Source organism: Pseudonaja textilis, chromosome 1 (assembly GCF_049901715.1).
Source record: "Pseudonaja textilis isolate UNSWEBS1 chromosome 1, rPseTex1.2, whole genome shotgun sequence".
Taxonomy (NCBI): Eukaryota; Metazoa; Chordata; class Lepidosauria; order Squamata; family Elapidae; genus Pseudonaja; species Pseudonaja textilis.
Genome location: NC_141990.1, coordinates 263,293,156 through 263,308,922, shown reverse-complemented (window position 1 = coordinate 263,308,922; position 15,767 = coordinate 263,293,156). Strand labels below are relative to the sequence as shown.

The following is a 15,767-nucleotide window of genomic DNA, read 5'->3' as shown; positions in this document are numbered from 1 at the left end:
CTGGCTAGCAGCCAGGTCAGCTCATTAGGTCCCATGACAACCCAGCTGCCCTTCAAAACCAGAACTGAGTTATTTTTCCTCTTTTACTCATTCGGTGGGCTGGTTCATGCCAGCAGAAGAGCAACCATGCTAGGCCATTAAAACCCATATGCCACAATCACAGCACTTCATCAATTTGTCTCCAGTTGTAGCTTTTGCTATTTCCATGAAGGAAAGCTGCCATGAAACTTTCCTTTCAGGGGGCAGTTGTTATTTCAAGCAGTTAAGTATAAGTGGATTGTGATTTTTTGCCTCATGAATTATGGTATTGCAGTAGGCATTTTTTTTTTGTTATTTCCAGGCATTATTTTTTTTTAGTACTTTAAACACTACTAAAAGCAAGACTGAACACTTTATCTGCCTTTTTTTTAAGTAGGCATTTTTTTTGTTATTTCCAGGCATTATTTTTTTTAGTACTTTAAACAATACTAAAAGCAAGACTGAACACTTTATCTGCCTTTTTTTTAAAGTAGTTTTCAAAGCATCGTTAACTGTGGGGGGAAATTAACAAAGGTATTATTCTGGTTATCAAAATTACAAATTTCAGAATTATAATGTAGAATGAAGAAATAATACTCTTGGACAGCCCATGTTTACCCATGGACTTTTTTGCATGCCAGTTTTCCAGTGAATTGTACTCACTGGAACCATTGCATTGGAGGACAATGGTTTAAATTTCTTTTCCATTGCAAACCTCCAAAGTTCAATTCATCTTTCTGTGAGATGTTGATATTTCCACAATGATTTTTTAAGCCATGCAAAGCTAACAAAGAAATCATTTTTTGAAAGCAATCATGTTTTTGAATCCATTGGCATCTTTTGCCAGTGGGGCTGTGCCACAGGCTCCAGCTTCTCTGTCCCCAAACATGCATACATGCAAAAAATATTACAGCAGCAGAAAAGTTATTATATGTTATGTGATTTCCATAGGTAAGTTCTGAATTGGAATAGTAGGAGACCATGAAGAATCCAGATCTGCCTGCAGATCTACTTGGAAACCACCAGGAACTTTAGATTTATCAGGTCCTCTATTAAATGGCAAATATATACATTAAAGTGTAAAATAATGAAGTCTGTTTGGCCAATATTGGAAGACAGTTACCTCACAATTCCTGTCTGAAATATATCAATGCTATACAAGCATCTATACAAGGTCAGTAGATTAATAAACTAAAAGATACTGCAAGCCCTTTGAAACAAACAGGCTGCAGTGCATACAGGGGTAGATGGATCACTCTATAACAGAGGTCACCAATCTTTTGGACTTCAGGGACTACCAAACTTATAATTTTAAATCCTGCGGACCAGAGACCCTGGGAAAATCCCCAAAAAAGTTTGCAGGAAAATTCCCCACCCTGTTTTCCTACTGATCGATCCTTCTTTATTTGGGTTTGCAGGATACCATCTCCAGCTCTGTTCTCAGGGGGAGAGAGAGAGAGACTTTTGGCTTCATGCAAGGAAAGTAGCAGAAGCAGCAGAAGTCTTTCTTTCTCTCCCCCAAACTCCGCCAGAAATGAGTCTTTGTGAGACTTGTCGTGCCTGTGCAGCCTCTTGGAGCAGGATGCCTTGCAGGGTCCCAAAGACTCATTTCTGGAGGAGTTTGGGGGAGAAAAAGAAAGACTTTTGTTGTTTTCCTTGCATGCAGCCAAAAGCAGAACAAGAAAGGAGCGGAAAGAAGCAGCCCAGTGGCCAGGCAAGGCATGTGGGGTGAGTGGGGCAAGTTCCCCCCTTCTGCCCTTTCCCCCCTCCTCACTACCTCGTGTTGTTCACAATGTAAGGGACACAAGCCTTGTATTCCCACAGGCCATGTGGGCAGTGGAGCCTTGTGTTCCCGTGCAGCCTGAATTAATTCCTTTTAGGGGGGCTGTTTTGGGGGTGACATTTCTCTGTGGACCACCAAAATTTTCTCGCAGACCACCCATGGTCCCCGACCCACTGGTTGGTGACCACTGAGGTATCCCACTTCCTCTAGTTCAATGTTTGACAATTGCAGGGTGGGCGAGAGAGGCACTTTTCTATAGTGAGTATGTGAGAGAGAAAACTCTCTGCAATGACATTTTCTAAAACGATTGGAACCAAGGCTAAACATATTAAAGTGCAGGGATATATGTGTTTCTACACATGCCTGTAAGCTTATCAATGTGCATTGATGCATGGAGTACTAGCCATTTATTCCTGCTTCCATTAGCTGAGACATTTGCTCCTGCAGAACAGAGTTACATTCCTCTGCTAATGAGGCTGGATGGAGCTAGGATGACGATTAACCATGTAAAAATTGATGTTCTTCCATCCAGTTTGACTACATGTTTTATCTTAGTGTCTGATTATCTCTAGAGGGAAAAAAAAATCCATGTTGTTCGTTATAGTCTCATGTCCATCTGTAGGGAGCCAAGACTTGAAACAGGAATCCAATCAACCTAACACAATTCCAGTAAAATCAAACTGTCTTTGAAGCTGAGTAAGCTGAGTAATATGGCTCATTTCTCCAACTGTCTTGGTACAAAACTTCTCATAATTCCTCTTTAGCTTTCATGCTGGAGACAGAAAAAATGGGCAGGAAAGGAATCAACTGATTAGCAAATAATAAATGATGATAGAAAAGAGAGTGGTAATAAAAATAAATAGTCCACTACATAATTTATTTTATTTTTAAAGGTAAGGCAATCTTTGTGCAGAGGTACCCAGATTCAATCTCTGGTATCTCTAATACAAAATAATTTCAGGTAGCAAATAGTAGTATATTAAGATCTTGGTAGAGCCACTGATATTGCAATTCTGGATGGACTAACACTCTCCTCCCCACATCCTATGGGATCCAAAATTCCTAGAGGACACCAAATTGGAGAGGGATGAAATAGACCAATGTCTGACTCAGTACAGCATAAGACAACTTCAGGTATCCCTGTAAATATGCTTATTGTGTCTATAATTTGGGCTAACTCCTCAGTGGCTTATCAATTATGTATCAAAGTAATTAGGTCTTAGATACTGAGGAGCATGGTTTTGATTGTCCTTATTTTTGCTGCCAGATGAGCTGACCTCATCTACTGGAGTTACTGTAATCACTCATGGGAGAATTATAGTATATGTACGGTTTTTCCTCAGCCTGAGGCAGTTCATATATTTTAGACAACTTCTATTGTTCCATTCAACATAGGGTTTGGGGATAGTAGGAGATGTGTGGTGCAATTTATCTTAGAGATATCTAGATGGGGATGAATACATTTGAATAATTGAAGCTTAAATAGTGATGCTTTCTTTGGCATTGCTAGCCCAGCATTAAACTGTGCATGACAATAAAGCTATAAGGCCCACTCATCCTCCATAAAGGCAAAGTGGTTCTTCTGATGGTTCTTTTCTTCCCAAAGACTTTTATTGTGAGATGACTCACTAAAATGCTGAGAGAGATTCTGTGTATTGGTATTATTGCCTGCAAACTCAAATTTATTGTTCATTCCAGCAGGAAAATGACATGATTTGTAGTATCAAAGGAGGTGAACAAGAGAGGAATTAGGTGTTTCTTAAGGAGACCTGTCACTAGAAGTTGAATCCAGAATCCTTTCAATTCATGTTGGTTGCTTCTTTCAGCAACTGTTCTTAGGTTTGGGAGTCCCACTGAATAATAAGAGCTATAAAAATACCCTGTTTGAAATATCTAAAACACAAGATGCACAGATACATATTAATTCTGACATAATTGTCAGCTTCAGGTCCCTGGCTTAGCTGATTCCCAGTTTCTGAGTTACCTATGACAGTTTCCAATACTTAGACTTAATCTTCCCCATTTTCTGTCTTGCAGAGAATAATGGCTGTAATATTGACACAATGGAGGATATGAAAGGAAGATAAAGCAGGGGAATAACTTAGTACCCTTCACTTATACAATCATTGGGGTAAAAACTATTTAATTTATTAGAAGTATTTCTTTACTATGGTATCATTTTATAGCATCTGACAGTTGTATACAGTAAATACACTACTGTATAATTCCAAAATAAAACAAGATAAAACCAGTAAAATCAACATGAAAACACAAAGCAAAGTAACAACAGGATGTAGAAAAATAGGATGGAAAAAACATCACCAATTAAAATTAAAACACCAGGGGGAATTAGTAGCTCAGGATGGCTGCCATTATGTGCTAGATCAGATTAAATATACAATACAATAATACAAATTCTAGACCGAGGACTTTCACGTTTCATTTGGTCCCTGCACTACTCCAGTTTTCTGTATTATTGTCTTGTGGACAAGACACCGTCTCCCTCCTTGAGGCTGAGTAGTACGTGTGACTTGCTGGTGGTGAGAACAACAGAGATGTTTCTGTGGTCTGCCCAGTGTCCAAAGAAGATAGATGATTGTCCCGAGTCACCAGAGAGCAACACACAAGGAGCTGTAGCAAGCAGATTCTATGCCTGACCTTTTCCAGAGACAGAATGATGCATTTGAAGCTTCCAGTGCTGACAAAGTGACAGGAGTGAAAATGGCCTCAATTACAATATGGTATTATCTTGGCAGTGACTCAGAAATATCTTCTTCTTTCAGGGCAAGAAAGTCCAAAGAAGGGAACAGCTGAGACAGCAAGCATAGTCCTCCCTGATCTTTACACTCTGGGGTCTTGAAAAACTGACAAGTCAGTTTAATAGGATTCCACAGAATCTACTCAGTTTCTCACAGGAGAGGTTCTGGGGCTGACACTTGCCAGAGTCCTGCCTCTTGCTTGGAAAGTCCTGGAATAAAACATGGAAGAGCAGCTGCCTCTGGTGACTTGTTTTGAAAGCCATAAAGGACAGGAGAGTGGAAGGAAGATCAGAGGCAACCATCAACCAGGACATTCGCCTAAGCACATTTCACTGAAATGAAAAAAACTGGAGTTGGTTAGGGACTGTTCCTTTTTTCCCCTTTTTGCACCTTTCTTGTTTAACAGAACGTTTGCCCATTTGTATTCTCTGCTAATTGAATTGCATTAAATGGAGAAAGTAATACGTTTAAATTTTCTGACACCAATGTTTGGGATATCTGTAAGAGATGTCATGAAGAAGGACTCTATATTTTTGTTTATTTTGATCCATCAATTTATTTAACATTTTTTTAACCAAAAGAACATAAGCTAAGAGGCTAATAAATGGTTGAAAAAAATAGCATTTTGTTGCAGCAGGCCCTAGTTTGTTTTTTAAACAGAGAGGCTGTATTTCTCCTTGAAAACTGTATTAACCACATGCCATAATTGGTGCTGGCTACATGGCACATGTAACATCATTACTCTGGGATCTGCACTCTCTGCCAGTGTGTTCCTGAGTGCAATTCAATATGCTTTAAAGCTCTATATCGGTAACTTTAAGACTTGTGGACTTCAACTCCCAGAATTCTTCAGCCAGCATAGCTAACTGGAGAATTCTGGGAGTTGAAGTCCACAAGTCTTAAAGTTGCCATGTTTGGGGACCCCTGCCCTATATGCTTGGGACCAAGTTGTCTGAGGGACCATCTTTTCCCAAGAGTTTCTATCTATCCAATCTGATCCAACAGCTTCGCCATGCTGCAGATCCCATCAACCAAAGAGTGTTGACTGGTGGGAACTAGAAGATAGTTTGTTTGTTTTATTCCCGGCTGTAGCCCCTGCCTTATGGAATATTCTCCCGTAGGAGATTAGAATGGCTTCAACCCTGTTGGTTTTTCACAAAGCTTTAAAAACTTGGCTATATATGGGCCCATGCTTGGGGCTCAAAAGGTGTTAAGGGCCCCATTACTTGGCATTACCAATGTTTGATTAATCATCATGGCTGCTGTTTGCTATTTCTTTTTGTGGATGTCTTTGTTGTTTTAATTTTTTTAAAATTGTTTTGTTTTATAATTTCAGGATTGTTAGCCACCCAGAGACACTTGGTTGAGTTGGGCGGCTATAGCAATTGAATGAATAAATGAATACAAAAAACCCTAATTTATTCTACCTGCAATACAATTTCCCCTGCCATACTACTATTATGATACATACATAGTCTGGATTTCACAGGAAAAAGCAAAAGTAATAGGTCCAGTTTGGACTGAGGAATAATACCCTGATTTGTGGCACTCAGCCCTCACTTCAAATGATGTAAATACGGAAAGGTGAAAAAAAATTGTGAATGATTTTCAGAACATATGTAGCAAGAGATAGAAAAGACAGTGGCCCTTTATAGCCTTTATGAGTCTACCAATGTAATACTTTGTGTAGCGTGGGTGTGAAGGGTTATTTTTCTAGACTGCTAAAAGAAAACGACAGTTTTAACTTGACCCTTCAAAATAAATAGATACCCCTGTTATGGGGAACTTCCAAATATTAGCACTTTCACTACCTACTCTCATGGCTTAGACCTGCTTTGACATTAAATTGAACTGTTATTCTGCTTGCTTTATATACTAGATTTTTACCCAAGTAGGGCAGCCAGTAAAGCAAACCACACAAGAATATAAAAACCTGGGGGGAAAAAAAGAGGAAATGTATTAAAAGAAAATGCATACACCTGAGCCAAATATCACAAAGGGTTCAAGACACTCTGTATGTTTTCCTCTCTTGTGAGTTGGGCTGACTCTGACCAGGGTGCTAATCTGTGGCTAGTTTTTTTTCCTGGAGCTACTTGATATTGAATTCCTAAGCTAGATCCTCTGCCCAGAGGCTTCCATGAAAACCCCCTGCAAATTGTTTGATATCCCTCTCTCTTTTGTCAGAAAAATTCCAATGACATTTCCCCCAAAACTGAAAGTACATTGGGGAAGCTAAAAAGAGGAATAAAATTCCTCATCAATATTTAAGATGAATGTCAGGTAAAATTGCCAGGTTTCAGATCAACGTGTCATCTTCTAAAATGTGAGCAGCTGCCGCTTTTGTGGATTATGACTGCTTTTTTATGATAGCATCAGTGATCTCCCTGATCTGTTGCACTGGAAGAAGTATTTGAATAATCAGAGCAGAAAAAAACAATCTAGCCCTCCCCTATGTGTGTGTGTGTGTGTGTGTGTGTGTGTGTGAGAGAGAGAGAGAGAGAGAGAGAGAGAGAGAGAGGAGAGAGAGAGAGAGAGAGAGAAATAAATGATAAAATTTGGAAGGAAACATTAGTCCCAGAGCAAAAGGATTTATAGTTCAAGTTCTCTTGTCATGGTGAGGTTCTGCCATTTCAGCCAAACAGATCCTTAGGAAGGATTTTTCTCCTAACTCAGGCATTTACTAAGAATTGTATTTCATCCTAGGAGAATATCCTAAGTGTCATGACTTTGATACCATGTGTGTGTGTGTGTGTGTGTGTGTGTGTGTGTGTGTGTGTGTGAGAGAGAGAGAGAGAGAGAGAGAGAGAGAGAGAGAGAGAGAGAGAGAGATTTTATGGAGGAAGGGTATCACAGCCCAGCCTATAAGAGCACAGCTTTAAATCAGGAGTAGGCAGCATAAGACTCTGCAGGCATTCTTGGCCTGCAATACCCATCACTTATCATTTTTAGTCATGCTAGCTAGGGCTGACATAAACTCAAAGAAGACTTGTATATATGTAACATATAGTTCTCAATTGTTTTAGGGCCATTGCAGCATTAGCAGGTTGGAGCAGGTTTTTTTCTTCCATAGAATATAATTGCTCTATATATTCCTATCATTCTCCTTTTCTGTCTCACTCTCTCTGTCCGCGGTACATTCCTATGTCACATTAAAAACAAAATAGAACAAAAGCTAATGGCTTCCAGTCTAAAGGTGCTTTGTTCACAATGGTTTGCCCTCTTATTGTGAAAAACTTCTATAAATATATTGTACTTAAAAAAAATGCCAAAAGTTTCAGGCTATGTTTTCAGGCTATATCAGGATTCTCAATTCTGTGGATGTCATGGTTTCCTAAAACAATAAACATGAATTTGCATGATCCCCATATGAATGCAACCAATTACTTCATTAAGTTTAGGGTTGTGAAGAAAAAAACATGCCACTTACTTTTAATAATTAAAATGTAGTGTATATGTATCAAATAAAAAAAAAATGATAGAACCTTGCAATTTCATAAAATAACACTTTTTTCTTGGGAATAAGCAATAAAATCACATGTATGTTTAATGGGAAGGATACTCTGGCCTTTTGTACATATAATTCCACATTGTTTTGGGTCAAGACTTGTTGTTTTATAACTGCTACTGTAGCAGACACTGGCTTTGTTGTTCGCTTGTCTAGGCAGATCAGCAACAAGTCCTGTCAATGATCCAGAGTTCGTTGTGTAACCTATCAGGCCATGTTCTTGGCATTCCACTTTATTTGGAGGCATCGGCTGTTAGGCTGCCCAGGTAGAAGAGTGAATTTTGAAGGCAATCCAGCTTTAGCAGCGGTGGTGCAGTGGTTAGAATGTAGTACTGCAGTGTGCTTCTGCTGCCTGCAACTTGGCAGTTCGAATCTCACCAGGCTCAAGTTTGACTTAGCCTTCCATCCTTCCAAGGTGGATAAAATGAGGACCCAGATTGTTGGGAACAATATACTAATTCTGTAAACCGCTTAGAGAGGGCTGTAAAGCACTGTGAAGCAGTATATAAGTCTAAGCGCTATTGCTATTTAGGTGGACAAGCTAAAGCTGTGGCAGAACAAGCAAGCTGCTTGGTTGTCTAAGCAGAAGGGGGAAAGTTCTGACTAATAATAATAATAATCCAATTATGGATGCAAACCTTTAGGTTGGCACAAGCAAAGATGAAGCCAAGCTATATTCTAGGTTTTCTGTTTGGGTTTGATTGGACAAGCTGGCTTATCCAGAATGACTGAATGTGCTTTCTGACTAATGGTCCTTCTTGTGTGCACAACCCTGTCCTCAAATTTGCAAGCCTCCCCACAGTTTGCCTGCAATGTTGGAGGAGGTTTGGAACCTGAAGTTTAATCTCAGCTGTCTTATATAAAAGGAAATGAATATAAAATTACTTTTAAATAGCTTTAAAAAAATATTACCCCCATATTGTTTTGTAACTGTAAAAAAAAATTGACAAGAGCCGATCATTCAAAGATACTGTTATCATGCTCAAATGAGCTTAAAAACAGCCTCCACTCTAAGGAGAAAAACCTTTCATTTCAGCCTTATATATGACAGTGTGTCAAATGTTGTTGAATTTGTATCACTGTAAAGGACAAGAATATCTCAGTCAACTAAAATCTGCATACCCTGGAAAGCAACAATATCTATACTGACTAGAAATTATGGGAATTGTACGTCAGGGCTTTAAGTTGGGAAAAGCTTAGAATAATTTAAAATAAAGTTATATTCAATATTTTGCAAACTATGGATTTTCATCTTCTTCCATTCTAATTTTGTTTGGCCTTACCACACTTCACTTAGAAACATCGGATGTTTCCTTTCCCCACTCTCATTTTCAATAACCACAAGTTGATGTAGATAGTTTCCACCAAGGAAACAATATTGTATATACGTAACATATTATTTAAAGAACTAATTGTGTGTTGTTGGAAGAAATTTACAGTTACACTTTTCTCCAAGACAGCTGGCACTTTTCTTTCCTAAAAGGCAAGGCACACTGGAAGCAGTACATAAGTCTAAGTGCTATTGCTATTGCTATTTAGGTGGACAAGCTAAAGCTAAACACTCATTTAGCATTAGGAGATCTTGGAGAGGATGACCTCTCTAGGCACTGCAATTATTTTCCAAGTAATAATGGGCTTTTCTTCCCGGATTGCTTAAACACCCTAAAGACAAAAGATAAATTAAAAAACTCCAGGCTTTATTAAAGAAAAGGCAGAAATGATCATTTTCTAAAAATAAGGATTTATTTTTTGAAAGGAATTTCACTGGTGGGGTCCAGAAGAGGAGCTTTTTCTACTGTAGCTCCTGCTCTCTGGAGCATCATGCTGCCTGAGATGAGATTTTCACCACCCTTATGGGCTTCCAAAAGACATGACTTTGAAGACAAGACTGTGCCCAGTGGTGGAATTCAAAAATTTTTATACTACCTGTTCTGTGGGCATGGCTTGGTGGGTGTGGCATGGCTTGGTAGGCATGGCATTGCTTGGTGGGTGTGGCAGGGGAAGGATACTGCAAAATCTCATTCCCTCTCCATCCCACTAACCTGCTTTCCAGCTGCGTTCTCCTGCGCAAGGCAACAAAAGACCCTGCCAATCAGCTGGGACTCAGGAGGCAGAGAATAGATGGCCAGTCAGAGGTGGTTCTCTGCTGGTTCTCTGAACTACTCAAACATTCTGCTACATGTTCTCCAGAACTGGTCAGAACCTGCTGAATACCACCTCTGATTCTGACAGGGGCATGACAATTGGACCACATCAGAGGTGTGGTCCAATTGTCATGCCCCTGTCAAAATCTGATTCAGAGAAGGAGGCTGAGCAGCTGACAGGGTGTGGGAGTGTGGCTCTGTTGGCTGTGGAAGAAACTGGGGAAATTTCCCACACCCTGTCAGCTGCTCAGCCTCCCTCTCTGAATCAGATTTTGACAGGGGCATGACAATTGGACCACAGTCCGGCTGGGCAGAGCAGGAGAGAGGTAGAGCAAGGGAGAGGGAATTCGGAGGAAGACCCAGGCCCAACCCCTCTTCATCCTAGGGCACACAGGGAGGAACAGAGAAGGGAGCAATGAGAGTTACATGGCTTACAGGGTAGGAAAGGGCCCTGATTCCCTTCATTAGCTACAGCTGGGAACATAGTATTTAAAAAGGAAAGCTGAGCACAGCAACTTGTTGGAAGCAAATTGTGAGTTATCTGTTATTGTTGAGGCTTATCTAGGTTCCTGGCATCTTCCCAACTGTGTGTGTTTTGTTGGCTTTTCAAGTCTGCAATTCCTTATCCTGCCCTGTCAAGTTAATTGCTGCAGCGTGGTTTGTTATTTACAGTCTGTATGTACTTTGTTTTCGGACTGAATTTCCTTCACTTAAAGATCGTTCTTGGGAGAGTTTTTTCTCCAGCTGAAGGTAACCTGGACATTGGGGGCAAAGTTGGAGGTATTAATGGGACTCTTCTTTCTTATGTGACTGTGTTGCCTTTGTGCCACGCTCGGGGTCATCATACTGATTTCTTATGATGTATCGAGTTATAACTTTGCTTGCAGCATGGCTCTTCGTTGGTTTTCCACCAATAGATCAATAAACAGACACACTGAAATTGACCCAATCTACCAACCACTTAGAATAAAAGAACAACATCAACCACAATCCCGAAGGCAGCATTTAAAGACCAACGAACAGCCAATCAGGACTCAGAAAGGTATTTAAAGACCAGTACTCCCCTTTGGACAAGCACTTTCCAAAATGCACTGAAGATGTCTCCTTGAATGGGGATGAAATATTTTAAATCAAATTGCCAGGTTCAGAGCTCAAACCAACCATATAAGTCAATTGCCCAGCCCTGAAAACATTAGACGATGGTGGGATAAATGCTAAGTAGTTTTTCCTTTTTCAAATCCTGGGTAGTAAGTCAATGATCAGCCAGTCAATGATTGGTACTTAAATACTAAGTCCTAGTTACTCTAGATCAGGGCTCTCCAACCTTGGCAACTTTAAGCCTGGTAGACTTCAACTCCCAGAATTCCCCAGCCAGCAAAGCAAATCCTGGGAGTTGAAGTCCACCAGGCTTAAAGTTGACGAAGTTGGAGACCCCAGCTCTAGATGAACTCCCATCCATCTTGCCATACTGCTGCTGAAGCCTGAGGGACTCCCACAAGTTCACTGTTTTCGAGAATCCACAGCTTTGCTAGCCATGGGTCCTCGTGGTATTGAGATTGTTCTCAAAGAGAGCTAATCACTTCTGCTTTCTGTGGATCCTTCGGACACTTCCGATATCTCGCCCGTTATAATCCTGGTCTTTTGAAAGCTTGAAATACAATGGCTCCCATATGACAGACGAGAGGAGTCTCAGGCTCCCTTCTCAACTCTTGTGGCCAAGGCGAGATCTCTGACCCAGGGGGCTGGCCGCGCCCAGCTTTTGCACTGCTCCCCAAAAAGTCTCCCGCCCTTGAGCAGAAAAACAACAGCCGCGCCCGTTTTTCCGCCCAGTTCAACGAAGACTTCTGGGCAGCTCCCTCCCCGGTCGCGTCTTCGGAGCCCGGGAGCGCTTGCGCATTCCGCCACGCTTCGCGAGTAGCTGTCCAGGGCTCAAACTCCCGTCGGGCTCTTCAGCCTTTAAGCGGGGCTGAAAGCGCTCAGATGCCTCGCGCGAGGGCTCCCTGGAACGGGCCGGGACTTTCCCTCCCTTTGTCAGGAGCGCAAAGCCGTCGGCGGGTCAACACCTTTTCCTATGCCACGATGCGCGTCCCTCCTCCTCCGCCTCACTTAGCGAGGGTGTCCGGGTTCAAGGGAGCTCCCAGTCTGCCCAGTTAAGAGAGGCTTAGCCGGCTTGTTTTATTCTCTACCCAGGGCGCACGAGACACGGGCTTTTTTTTTTTTTTTGCCTCCCTGAACCCAGGCTCTGTTTAAACAAGGTTGAGCGGCGTCTTCGGTTCCTCACTCTGTGAGGAAGGAACTCTTCGGTTCCTTCCTCACAACATAGTGGTGCTTCCCTCACCTGCCAGGGCAAGGGGCAGACGTGGGGGGGGGGAGAGTGTCGCGGGTCTTGGCTGGTCCGCTCATCGTTAGTTGGACGAGACTTTGCTGCGGGTGGCCAAGGAGAGCCTTCCGGACCCTTGCTGGCCTCCCCTTTCTCCCCGGCTTGCCCCCGCCGGCCCCTGTCCCCCTTGTTGGCTACTCAAGGAGCCAAAAAGTAGCCCTGGCGGCGCCCTACTGATTGGGTGAGGTGCCATTACATCATGTTGCCTGGGCTGCCCCCCTGGTTTCCTCGCGCTGAGGAGGAAAGGGGGCGCGCGCGCTTCTTAGTGGGAGCGGGAAGCACATCTGGGAAACCGCAGGCGGCAACGGCGGCGGCGGCGGTGACGGCGCGAGGCAGGGAGAGAGAGCTGCGCGCGGGAGCTTCCCTTCTTCTTGACCAGCCGGGAGCTCCTAACTCCTGAGGGGTTGGGGTGGGGGTGGAGGCTCAGAGAAGACGAGCGTGAAGGGCGACGAGATGCTCCGAGGCAAGTCCCAGGAAGCAGAGCCCGGAGGGCGAGGGGACCTCCTTCTCCGCTGACCGACGCTCGCTTACTCAAGCGCAGGACAATGGGCTTTGAGAACGCCACGGAGAAGCGCTGGGAGGAGATGGCTGGTAAGTTTTAGCCCGGCAAAGCGAGCGCCTCGCCCCGCCTGAGGGGACCCGACGGCCGCGCCAGCCTTCTTTCCTTAAGGGGGGGCCACAGGATTACCGGTCACTCAACCCCGCCCGCGTACCTCGAGGTAACCCCCGGGCGGCCCGGAAGAAAGGAATTCGCCTGAGTCCAACGTCGGGCTGCCCTCCTGCTTCTTTCAGCCGCGGGAGCCTCGAAGGGGATCCAGGAGTGACCTCTGCTCCAAGCCGAGGACTAAAGCTATTCGGGGCCATTGCTTAAAAGAACCCGAAGTTCAAGGGGGGAGGGGGGGCAGCAGGTGTCACGTGGCGTCGAGGCGATGACCTCCAAAAGGCAAATAGATCTGGGAATGAGTGGAATTAGGGAGCAAGGAGAATTGCGAGTTGGCACCAGATTTTCCCTTTGCTCAACCGAAGTCTGGGGTTGGGGTGGGTGGGTGGGAAGGAACCTGTAAAAGCAGGAGTGGGGTAGGATAGACTGGCTCCTTTGCTTTGATTTTTGGGTTGGCTCAGCAGCAGATGCTGCAATCCGAACCAAGGGGACAGACACCTGACAGCTTAGTTTGAATAAGAGTTATTGGCATTCTTCACGGTCAGAATTTCATCCTGTAAAGTAAAAGAATGCTTTCATTTGCAAAGAGAGATATTATATCTGCATTTTTTAAAAAAATGATTGGACAACGACAACTTTATCCACAAACCACCACCATCTCACTCCATATTTGAAAGAGAATATGGTTCCCTTGGTTCGCTTGAGTTTGAAATAATTATAGGGATCAACTCTCCCTCCTTGCAATCATGGGAGCCTTCGACTTATCTCCCTCCTTGATTCTCCCTCCCCTTTTTTCTCCAAATCCATGGAAAAGAGAGAAAATAATTTGCAAAAATCTCTTATTAGAGAATAAATTTCTGACAACCTATCTACTTCCCCAAATTAGAGAGTTAATGCTGGGTCCCTTGACTGAGTTGTCATTTTCAGATCCAGGATTATGTAAATATGGATTATCCTTTTGAATAAACCAGTGCCGCAAGTAAGAAGAATTTGACAACTGTGGTGGATGTCAAAAAGATAAGCAAGATCAGATTTACAGTAATCAATGCTTTAATGAGAGACCACTAGGAAATACCACTAGGCTAACATTTAAATCGGGATTAAAAAAAAATAATCCCCCAAATATTTGTATACTGTTGCCAAGAAAATTGCTTGGATGTGTCTATGAAATAAAAAGGAATTGATTTTTTTACTCAATGGAGACTTAGCTTGTTTAAGTTGCTTTTTTCATTTCCATTCCACTGTGGACATTTAGGAGTAGGGAATGTTGCTCCCTAGGACCAACTTTAAAAAAAAACACAGATAAGAGTATCTGATTAGTATATTTAGCATTTAATGTATAATACATATATGGAATTCACTACTGTATAGATCTCATGGAAGTCTGGATACTTACAGTCATTGATCTTACTCATTACTTAATCACTTTTAAGTATTAACAATGTGACTTTATTTTCAAATGAACTTCTAGCTTACATTAGTAAATGTGACTACAGACCCATATAGATATTAGGTTTACTTGTTTTTATCATTTTAAGAGCGCTCTTTTGCACTATCTGCTCCATGGTATTTCAGCTATAATTTTCGGCAATAGAGAAGCATCATAACATTAGCCTTGTGGATTTAATTACGTGAGGGGAGATATGAGAGAGGCAAAGGTTTCAGATCATGGATATTTGCAAAGCTATTTCAGTCTAAGGGCAAATAATCAGCTTCAACACGACATATTGTGTTTTACTGCAAGCATCGTAGTTTTGATGGCAAGAGGGGGGAGCATGTGGGTGTCCTTGCACCCACAAGCATATTTGTATGCATAGTTGTGTACCTGTTGAAGCATTTATGATACATATGGTGGAGAAGGTTGGCTGTAGAGGAACTTATGATCCATATCACAATGCACTAATTTAAAAACCAGAGGCCAAGTAATTGATAAGTTATTAAAAAGCACTTTCAGTGCAAGGGTATTTGGATATTTGGAGGGGGGGAAGCTAATAGTATCATCTAGCATCTTGCATTTCAAAACTAAAAAGCTGGCTCAACAAACTCACCAGAATAGGATATAAACTGTAATATTTTAAATAAATTTTGGTGTATATTTCTTTCAATAAAACTCAGTAGTGTTGCATTCCACGAAGCTTACTCACAAGTAAATAGATGCAAGATTGTAGTCTGGAAATAATAAAATGTGAATTATTTCCTCTCTTGACAGATGCATTATTTTATTTTTGCCAGTCTTTACTTCCAAGGTATCTAGATGCAAATTTCTTTTCTCGCATGACCCATCCTTGAACTATATCCATTTATTTGTATATGTATTTTAATTACTATGGCATTATCCAGAAGCCATTACTCCCTTCCTACAGAAGGATGTAAGATGACTCAAAGTAGCCTTGGATAGCATAGATAACATGAGGTTCTAAAATCACAGTCTTCCCATTCCTATGAACCTATTTGAACAATGGTTTAGTTTGTGTTCTACTAAATACTTTTGTATGGCTTCCCATTATAAAGGTGTAG

At 42.0% G+C, this 15,767-nt stretch overlaps 1 protein-coding gene and 1 long non-coding RNA gene across 5 annotated transcripts in view; one reads left to right on the top strand and one right to left on the bottom strand.

The window, feature by feature from the left end:
* The window catches only part of LOC148128177 (uncharacterized), a 52,818-nt gene extending 39,355 nt beyond the window's left edge, over positions 1–13,463 (bottom strand). The window contains exon 1 of the long non-coding RNA XR_015740960.1: positions 13,303–13,463. This is a non-coding gene — a long non-coding RNA (uncharacterized LOC148128177). The remainder of the gene's footprint in view (positions 1–13,302) is intronic.
* CHRM4 (cholinergic receptor muscarinic 4) overlaps positions 12,152–15,767 on the top strand; it is a 43,397-nt gene continuing 39,781 nt past the window's right edge. Inside the window, exon 1 of one of the 4 annotated variants that reach the window (XM_087921441.1) lies at positions 12,152–13,180. Coding sequence is in view for 1 of the 4 variants with exons in the window: in XM_087921440.1 (XP_087777566.1) it covers positions 13,135–13,180 (46 nt within the window). In the remaining 3 variants the exon portion in view is untranslated. The remainder of the gene's footprint in view (positions 13,181–15,767) is intronic. The other 3 variants (XM_087921440.1, XM_087921443.1, XM_087921442.1) reach the window with 3 other exon arrangements.